At 37.1% G+C, this 10818-nt stretch overlaps 1 protein-coding gene across 1 annotated transcript; it reads left to right on the forward strand.

The window, feature by feature from the left end:
- Nucleotides 1-1329: 1329 nt before the first annotated feature.
- Nucleotides 1330-2289, forward strand: LOC119809599 (olfactory receptor 145-like). The gene has a single exon (XM_038322518.1). The coding sequence runs from the start codon at nucleotides 1339-1341 to the stop codon at nucleotides 2287-2289; it is 951 nt and encodes a 316-aa protein (XP_038178446.1). The 5' UTR covers nucleotides 1330-1338.
- The last annotated feature ends 8529 nt before the right edge of the window (nucleotides 2290-10818 follow it).

Genomic DNA, 10818 nt, shown 5'->3' on the forward strand with positions numbered 1-10818 from the left:
GGGAAGAGGCTGATAAACTTTGATAAACTTTTTACTTTGATTATTTCAAGTGGAAAATAAAATAATACCCATGTGAGTTTTCTAGAGTCTCACCAAATGACATGTGTGATAAAGGGAGCACTGTTAATTTTTCTTCTGACATTTCCATAGCTTAGATAGCAGTTTTATGAATTATGAGCAATGGATCAGAAGGCATTCTGGAATATGATTATTTTTTATATCATCCTTTTAAAAATCAAAGGAACTAAAGGCTCAGAGCCTAATATTACCCTTCTAGGACAGCTAATGAATAATAATGATTAAGTTTCAACAAGGTTTTATCTCTTCAATAGGGTAAGTTTTAAAATCTATTCTGGGTATTATTTTCTTTTTTATTTAAGATATTGGTTATCATTAATATGCCAAAATGAAATATATGGTAAGTAAATATTTTACATTTAATTTGTATTTTATAGCAAACACTCTAACATCCTTAACTGTTGTAATCATGCTGAATTCAGATGCCCAGAATCTGATTATAATTTGCAATAGAATTTCCTTTCCATTTAGCCCATGTGTCTGACTTTTACTTCACTGGGGCCATCAGTCATAATCCTACTCCATTTCTGTTTAGAACTCTTCTAGAGTAAACATATGTAATGGCAGATTATGGAGGATTTTGTCAACTATGCTAAAAATTAGGTTTACACATGGTTTCAGGTTGAGAAGAATCATAGGATCCCATTTTTCACACTGTGTTCAATCTTGATATACAAGTACAGTTCCTGGAAAGATGATCAGGATGTCCAGAGATTGGGTAGTAGCTCCATTTTTGGTGTTTTAGTGATATACTTCTCCATTGACATATCTCATATTCCACTACATTCATGAAGTTTATTGAGACACTGGCAGTAACTTAAACATTCCTAGACTCTGGTTCTTTCATGTTTTTATTGGAACAGATTTCTTGACATTAACATCACACAGTACAAACTGGCCAGTACCAAGTTTTTAAAATTTCTTTCATTATTAAGAGCAACCTTGGGGATTAAAGGCAAGATAGTAAAAGGAATTCCATCCTGGTCTATTCCATTTCACCCTTCTCTCCTACTAGTTAATTAATCATATTAACATAAAAGATATACAGGCTCAGCCATGTACAGAGTTATAATTATTTTCAATTTAACTGAGATTCTAACATGGAAACTGATTGTCTTTTTACTTCATGATAGTGTGAGATGGTTTCACTGATATCAGCTTGTTCTTTGCAGATACCCCTACTTATATCTCAACTTTGTAAAAAAAATTTATTGGAAGACCTGTGAGATTCTACTATGTCTACAGATTCTTGTACAAAGAATGGCTCTGGTAAATGGTTCTTCAGTAACTGAATTCATTCTCTTGGGGTTAACAAACCAGCCTGACCTCCAAATGCCCCTGTTCATAATTTTTCTAATATCATATATGATAACTGCATTTGGAAATTTGGCTTTGATCATTTTAATTGTGTTAAACCCTCACCTTCACACACCCATGTACTTTTTCCTCTTTAACTTGTCCTTCATAGATCTCTGTTATTCATCTTTGATCACACCCAAAATGCTAATGAACTTCATACTAGAGAAGAACATTATCTCTTATATGGGGTGCATGACCCAATTCTACTTCTTTGGTTTTTTTGCCATTTCTGAATGTTATGTGCTGACAGCAATGGCCTATGATCGCTATGTGGCTATTTGCAATCCACTCTTGTATAGTGCTGTCATGTCTCCAAAGACATGTTCCTATCTAATGCTTGGTTCATACTTCATGGGACTTTCTGGTGCCATGATCCACACTGGTTGTGTCCTGAGACTAACCTTCTGTGATGCAAACACCATCAATCACTATTTCTGTGATCTTCTCCCTTTACTGCAGCTGTCTTGTACCAGTACTTATGCTAATGAGATAGAGCTGTTCATTGTGACAGGAAAAGATATCATTGTGCCCACGGTCATCATCTTTACCTCTTATGGCTTCATCCTCTCCAGCATCCTCAAAATAAGATCCACTGAAGGCAGGTCTAAAGCCTTCAGCACTTGCAGTTCCCATATAATTGCAGTTTCTATGTTCTTTGGATCAAGTGCGTTTATGTATCTCAAACCCTCTTCAGCTGTATCTCTGGGTGAGGCAAAGTTCTCTTCCATATTTTACAGTATTGTGGTTCCCATGATGAACCCTTTAATCTACAGCTTGAGGAACAAAGATGTCAAAGTTGCCTTGAAAAAAACCCTGAACAGAATGTTTAGTCACAACCTACTGTTCTTATAGACACACACAGACAGGTTTTCTAAGTTTATTTTTGGAGACAGCGTTATTTCATTGTGATTTCTTAATATGGGGAGTGAAATTGGATATTGACTTGTTTATAACTATTTTACAATAGGCTGTTTCTTTTTAGTATATACATTTTATCCTAATCATTATACCTCTTTAAGAATAACATTGGATATATTTTAATTTGTTAATTGTAATTATAGATATTAAACAAATATTATCTTATAATTATACTTTATTGCAATTGTATATTTGTGATATTTATACTTCATAGCAAGACCAGTCCTATTTGCTTCTTGAAACAGTTACTTAATGTCACACTCTTCCTGCTTTCTTGTCTTTATTTGTCTACTGGGTGAGAAAATATCCCTTTTAGATTTCTATGTTGAATATATGTATTATTCCATACTGACTTTTGAAACACCTGCAGTGCATATGCAAATACTATGTAGGAAACATTTACCTGTGAAATGCATGACACTAATTTAGAAATATAAACCTACACATTTAAATTTTTAAAAAAAATATCTTCAGCATGTGATGGAATACTGAAGCTCAGGTAAGTCAACAATTTACAAAATCATACAGAGATCCTTAATCAATCTTCCAGTCCTTGATTTTATGCCTACCCATTTCCCCTATATTTTAGTTTATTACACTGAAATAAAACACAAGGTTACTTGTCTTCCTTGGGGTTTTCTGTTGAGTGTTGCTTTAGAATCTCTATATTAATTGTGTTTTTGTTACATCATTATTTCCTCATGAAATAAGGTGAATGCTTCTTTTGTGGGAAAAGAAGATGCCTACTGTGTCAAGCGCATGATTGGCTTAAGTCAGAATCTTAGTTGTCATACAAAAGTGTTCCAACCAAAATGATTCAGGCGCCTTTTAACTTAAGAAGCAGTTTTTGTTTTTGTTTTTTTGGTTTTTTGGCAGAGAATAGATTTACAAAGCTTATATACTATGAAAAAGACTGTATCAGGATCGACAGTAATTTGGGGGAAGAAAAGTAGTGAAAACAACCTGTAAGAGCTAAATCCTAAACTAGGAAAAAGTCTAGTAACTATCCTCCAAATTTTCTATTTTGTACGTTTTTATTAACTGGAAATGTTTGAATGCATTTATAACTTCTGCTGCTCTACACAATAAATGGAAACAATAAAGAGTGCCTTATGTCATGTTTGTTGATTTTGATACCTATATGAATCTTCAGTTAAACAGTGGATTCTTGGATCTCATATCTGCTTTAATTGCATGCCACTTTTATTGCAATAATAAGATCAGGTCATTCAGGTCCAGCAGGCAGTTGTCTTCCTCTCTTTTGGAACACATGTTCCCTAGTTTGTGCTCAGTAACATTGCCTATGGTAGTTCCAGATATTAAGAGAGTATTCCATGGCCAGTTGTGTTCTTCCTACTTTCTTTTTGTATATGTGGGTCAAAAGGAAAATAACTGAGACCCATTTTGATCATGAATCTATAAGGTAAATGCAGAGGCTGCTTCCAACAGAATCATAAAGGAGACAGAAGTAGGTAACGCCACATTCACAGAGAACAGAGAAGGCTCTGAGATGCCTTTGGCCAATTATATTCCTTTGCATGGACTGTAGTTCACAGCAAAATGAAGCTTCTGTGAATTAGCCAATAACTTCTGGACCTAGCATATAAACTACATGGCTGTTTACTAAAATACTAGGGCTTTTCACTAGGACTATAGTGTCAGACATCAAATCTCTCCTGTCGAGGCTCAGGAAACCCTAGATAAGAGTAGGCCAAATGATTGCAAGTGTCAATGGAGATGGGAGGCAAGATTTTTTTTTTGTGCTACAAGCCACAACTTTATAAAGTAATTGCTCAGCCATCTATTCAGGAATGACTTATCATAACCAAGGGGTCTGATGAAAGATAAAACAAAAAGCAAGATTTTTTGGCATTATTGCTTTGTGAATAAAGTGTTTGTCCTTTGTTGTATATTTTTTTACTGTAGATGACTGCCCTTATGTTATATAATTGGGAATTAACTTAATTAATTAAGAACAGATTCCCACTGCCAAGCCTTTTAAATCTCTTCTAGGTAGATGCATAGATCTGCCATCCTGCAATTATTTTTATCAGCAGGCATTTGGTCAGTGCTTGGAGTCCAGGCATAGAGCATCCCATTTAAGGTATTTACAGATCTCCAATAATATAGAATTCCTACTTGCCCAACTATGCTGCTCTGATCTTACCCCACTTAAAAGAGTTTTAACATATTATGTTTACCTTCACTTCAGTTTACTAATGATTATAATTCAGGAAATTTAAAGCTTATGTTTTACACTCAAGGAGAGCAAAACGAAAAATTAACTACAACCCAGAGAAAAACCCACAACACCCATGATCTGAATGGTTGAGAACAGCATAGTCCTGAAATGATAATTTATAGGCCTGGGTCTTTTTTTTTTTTTTTTTTTTTTTTTTTTTTTTTTCTCATGGTTTATTTTTTTTTATATTTAAAAATTTCCATCTCCTTCCCTCCTCCTCCCCCCTCCCTCCCCTCCTTCTCCCCCTTCTCTCCCCTCCTTCTCCCCCTTCCCTCCCCTCCCCTCCACCCATACCTCCCCTCCCTCCCTCTCAAGGCCAAGGAGCCATCAGGGTTCCCCACTCTATGCTAAGACCAAGGTCCTCCCAACTCCCCCCAGGTCCAGGAAGGTGATCGACCAAGCTGAGAAGGCTCCCACAGAGCCCGTCCATGAAGAACAATCAGAGCCCAGAGCCATTGTCCTTTGCTTCTCAGTCAGCCCCCGTTGTTGGCCACACTCAGAGAGACGGGTTTGGTCGCATGATCCATCAGTCCCATTCCAACTGGAGTTGGTGATCTCCCATTAGTTCTGTCCCACCGTCTCCATGAGTGAACGCACCCCTCTCGTTCCTGACTTTCTCCCTCATGTTCTCGCTCCTTCTGCTCCTCATCGGGACCTTGGGAGCTCAGTCCAGTGCTCCAATGTGGGGCTCAGTCACCTTCCCCATCTGTCGCCAGCTGGAGGTTCCCTCACGGTCCTGACTTTCTTTCTCATGTTCTCTCTCCTTCTGCTCCTCATCAGGACCTTGGGAGCTCAGTCCGGTGCTCCAAGGTGGGGCTCTGTCATTTGATATGATAGTATACATAAGCGACCCCAAAAACTCCACCAAAGAACTCCTACAGCTGATAAACTCCTTCAGTAACGTGGCAGGATACAAGATCAACTCCAAAAAATCAGTCGCCCTCCTATACACAAAGGATAAGGAAGCAGAGAGGGAAATCAGAGAAGTATCACCTTTCACAATAGCCACAAATAGCATAAGATATCTGGGAGTATCGCTAACCAAGGAAGTGAAGGATTTATTTGACAAGAACTTTAAGTCTTTGAAGAAAGAAATTGAAGAGGATACCTGGGTCTCTTCTTAACTTAGAACAGGAAGTCTAACTCCAGACCTAGGCCCATAGAAACTGCAGCATCTGGTGTATGTGCTATCTGATCAAGAGTCAATTTCCCCCTGAAAGTTTACGTAGATTGCCTGGTTACATGGTAGCCTCTATGCTTGCTGGGAGAAAAGATTTAAACAATCTATACCATATTCATAATTTTACTGGAAACAAAACTCTTTTAACTCTTTTCACTGCCTAAAAGCTTAGCATATCTCACTATCTTTCCCTCTAGAATTCCCTGATGATATAATTCCTTTCTTACCTAAAGTTCTCCATTAAAACTGAGCTCTCAAGGTCCTGATGAGGAGCAAAAGGAGGGAGATCATGAGCAAGGAAGCCAGGAGTGCTTTTACCCATTGAGACGGTGGGACAGATCTAACGGGAGACCAACAAGTCCAGTCGGAGTGGGACTGATGGAACAGGGGACCAAACCGGACTCTCTGAATGTGGCTGACGGTGGAGGAGGACTGAGAAACCAAGGACAATGGCAATGAACATGAACTCTACAGCATGGACGGGCTCACTGTGAGCCTTGTCAGTTTGTTTGCTCACCTTCCTGGATTTAGGGGGAGCTGGGAGGACCTTGGACTGAACATGGTGAAGGGAACCCTGATGGCTCTTTGTCTTTGGAGAGAGGTGGAGTGGGGGTGTGGGGGGAGGGGAGGGGAGGGAGGGGGGAGGAGAAGGGGAGGAGATGGAAATCTTGAATAAAAAAATGAGAAAAAAAAAAGCTCTCCAGAAAATCTACCAGTCACTCCATCTTTGAGCTGAATCCTCTCTCTCTCTCTCTCTCTCTCTCTCTCTCTCTCTCTCGCTCGCTCTGTGTGTGTGTGTGTGTGTGAAAACTCTTATCAGATTTTTGTGGAGCAAAAGAATTCTATACCTGGAAGCTTCTAGGACAGGGGAATTGCTGGTTTTAATGATATATAAGTGGCAACATTTGCAAGGGGAGAACTAAGAACAATGTAGAATAAAACAGAAAATTAAAAAGAGAAAAACTAGGAAAATGGACCGATAATTCCCATTGTGAACTGACTTCTTTACCCTCAGATTTTTACACACATCCCCTTTTTATCTCATCCTGGTATGTTTAATTGACCCCTGAACAGAAGCCTTGAGGGTGAAAACTTTTAAGGCTCTTGTAACTTCTATACACAACAGAATCAACAGGCATATGAATTCACAGAAACTGTGTTAGCATGCGCAAGTACTTCACAGGTATAAACCAGATGGCATCTCAGTACTTAACAAGTCCCAGTCACTAGCCCAGAAACTATCTCCAACTTATAACTGTTTCCAAGCAAAAACCAGTTTTCTTCAACAGACTCACTGTATATCAAATATAAAATCACATTTGAGGGCAGGGTCCATGACCAGAAGCACATGGTCAACACACACACACATACACACACATACACACACACACAAAAACAAACAAACAAAGAAAAAACCTTAATGTTACTTTTGATGGTTTTTAGTTCATAATGATGTGTCTGAACATTTTTCATTTTATTGTTTTGTGTACTATATATGATGACTTTGGATTTTGGATCTTGATGGTCTTCATATGTATGTAAATATGTGGGTCTCTGTATCTTTGTGTTTTTCTTAGGCTTTTTATTTGACACTTTTGTTTCTTTCAGATCATTTGTTTGTTTTGTCCTATTCAGGCTATTATATTTTAGATGTCTTGTTTTCTAGTGAAAGAGAGTACAATAGGGTATAGATTGAGGTAGGTAAGGAAGTGTTGAGAATCTGGGAGGAGAAACAATAATCATAATATACTATATGAAAAACAGAAAAAAGGAGTTATTGATCTGTTATCAAAAGAAAATAGCAAATGTGGGCACTTAGTGCTATAAATTTTTCTCTTAGTACTGCTTTCATTGCATCCCATAGGTTTGGGTACATTTTGCCTTTATTTTCATTGAATTCTAGGAAGTCTTTAATTTCTTTTTTTATTTCTTCCTTGACCCAGAGGTGGGTCAATAGTTTACTGTTCAATTTCCATGAGTTTGTAGACTTTCTCAGAGTAGTGTTGTTGCTAAATTATAACATTAAAACATGAGTTTTTAAAAGTATTCAACATATGGAGCCATCGATCCATTAAAACTCCATTAGGGTTCTGTTTCTTCCTAGTCACAATGGTCCTCACCAGAAATGCAAAGGTGTTTGTCCTAAGGCTTTGTTATAAAGCTTCTGTGAATGTGGGGAAGGGAAAATCCTTATATACTGTAGATGGATGTGTAGACCAGTGAAGCTGATGTTGAAACCTACACTGCTAGTGGAATGTAGCCTACTGCAGCCATTGTGGAAGCCTAAACAGCTAAAGGAAGTGTAGACTAGTGCACCATACGTGGAAACCAGTCTGGAGGTTTCTCAATAAACTAGAAATGAATATACCACATAATTTGTGACATTGGTTCTAGGTAATGCACATTCACATTCATTGTTCCTCTTGTCACAATGAACAGAGAATACAGTCAAGCTAGATTGCCATCACCTGATAACTGTGTACAGAAAATGTAGTAGATACACAAAATGGAATATTACACAGGTGTAAAGAAAAATGAAATTTATTTCTCTTTGAGGCTACAAAATTTTATGTATCATAAAAGCTTACCCATTAATGAAAGGACATTCAGCTTCCTCCCATGTTTTTAACTATTGTAAATAACTAATAATAAAATGTATACACGTTCAATCTTATGACAATCACATCTTAATTTTGGTGATATTGATGATTAAATACTTACAGAAATTCTCTATGCTCAAGTTGCATCTTCAGCTGTGGTGCTTTTTGTTTGAGTTGCTTCTCTGCTTTCTATTGACTATGCAATGTTCATTTTCTTGTAAATATTGAAGTAGGCTGCTAACGTACTGAATCTTCAGAATCACTTCTTTTTATCTATTTGCTTTAAAAAAATAAAGATCTGCAGGATTCGGATCTGTTGGTACCTTTGGTTTAACTATTCCTAGTGACTAATGATTGTGAGCACTGTTAAGATGCACGTTGAAACTTTGCATGTTTCTTTGTAGGCATGTATATGTAATTTGTAGCTTTTTTTCTTTAGCAGGTTGTCATTGTGGGGTTAGAAGAGTTATCTGAATATTTTATGGTTGTGAAATATTTTCTTCTGCTCTGTGCTAATGCAGTTACTTTTTTCCCTTCTGTGACAAAAATTCATGGTAATAACAAATTTCAGAAAAGAAGATTTATATTTGACTCATGGACCAAGGTAAAGAGTATCAGGGAATCAAGGTGGCAGAAATAATGGACAGCTGGTCATACTGTGTCCAAAGTCAGCAGTGAGAGAAGATTGTTGCTGCCCAACTTTACTTCTTTTTATTTATCTTAGAAAGCTGTACATGGAAAAGAGCAACCTAGAGGCATCGTGTATCTTTCAACTCTACTAACTCAATCTAAAAATTCCTGGACAACAGTTGTCTCCTAGGTAATTATAGTCCCACTCAAGTTGACAGAATAAACCCTCATAAATGGACAGTTTGGCTTACATGAGGGAAGTTTCCCCACAGTGAGAGTCCCCTATTTTTCTATGACTGCCTGTGTTTTTCATGTTACTGTACAGAAGTCATCACTACATGTGCGGCTGTGAAATTTTGGAAGTGTATTTTCTTTTAAATACTGTTATTTTTTTTTTGAATCTTGACTCTGTGTATTACACCCACTTGGAGTAAGGGATATACAGTGCCTCTAAGGTTTGACTATAATTTTTTAATGTTTACATTCAGGTTACTTAATTGAAGAGACTGTCTATACTCCCTAACAGATGGTTCTAGAACTTTTACAAACCCTTTATTTCTAACTCTTTATCTAAGATCTTGTTCCTGGCTCTCATACAATCTCTCTGATTACTTGCCTTTATTTTCATACCATGCTGGGTTTTTTTTTTGTCAGGTTTCTGGTCAGTTTTAAAATTTAGAAGTGAGTGCAATCCAGTTCTTTCTTATTTTTTAAGTTGGCCTTGCAAATTCAGAATCAAATGAGATTCTTTATGAATATTAAGATTGAAAATGTCACTGAGATGTGATGTATATAGCATTGACTCTAGAGGTGTCTTTGGAAAGTATCAGCACCTTCACAGTTTAAGTTTTCTGACCAATAAGTAAAAGTTATGCTTTGAGTAGTTATATCTCATTAATTTCTTTAAACAAAATTTTGTCATTTTCTTCTACAAATGTTAATAAGCTCTGTGGTTAATTCATCAGAATTTTCTTGTGTGTGAATATGTATGTATGTGTGTGTGTATGTGTGTGATTTGTGCATATTCCATTGGGTGTGGATGCACAAATGTAAGCAGGCACATAGGTATGTGCTGTGGGATAATGTTCTTGTATGCTGTAAAGATTTGTCATGCATATTTGTTTAATAAAATGTTGATTGGCCAGTAGCCAGGCAGAAAGTATAGACAGGGAAACCAGACTAAGGGAATTCTGGAAAAATCAAGGCAGAGATCCAGTCACCAGTCAGATGAAGAGGAAGCAAGATGAGAATGCCTCACTGAGAAAAGAGACAAAAGCATGTGGCTAAGCATAGATTAAAATTTAAGTTGTAAGAGCTAGCTTAAAATAAGCCTGAGTTAATAGCACAAACAGTTTATACTTAATATAAGTCTGGGACCATGCAGGATGGAAACGTCCACCTACAGTTATGCAGGGGAATGTGGATCTGTACTTGAATGACTGTGAAAGCAAGATACTATCAAGACATGTCTAAGCCATGAGCAGTTTTATTTTGTACTCATATATAAACTTCTTTGAACAATGTTAAGAAATTTTTAATGTGCAGATCTTTCAGGTCTTTGATTATGAATAGTACAGTAATTCTTCAGTATTTTATTCTTTGGAATTTTTTATATAGAGAATTATTAATTTTCTTTTTTCCTCATTTTAATTAAATTATAAAATTTTTACAAATTTTCACCTCCTCCTATTTCCCTTCCCCTCCTCCTCCTCCTCCCTCTCCAGTACAAGGAGCAGTCAGGGTTCCCTGCCCTGTGGGAAGTCCAAGGTCCCCACCACCTCCTTCCAGGTGAGGATCCAAACAGACTAGGT

Source organism: Arvicola amphibius, chromosome 3 (assembly GCF_903992535.2).
Source record: "Arvicola amphibius chromosome 3, mArvAmp1.2, whole genome shotgun sequence".
Lineage (NCBI taxonomy): Eukaryota > Metazoa > Chordata > Mammalia > Rodentia > Cricetidae > Arvicola > Arvicola amphibius.

Bases quoted from the DNA above. Each gene is read 5' to 3' on its own strand.
- LOC119809599 (XM_038322518.1), top strand. From the start codon at position 1,339: ATGGCTCTGGTAAATGGTTCTTCAGTAACTGAATTCATTCTCTTGGGG.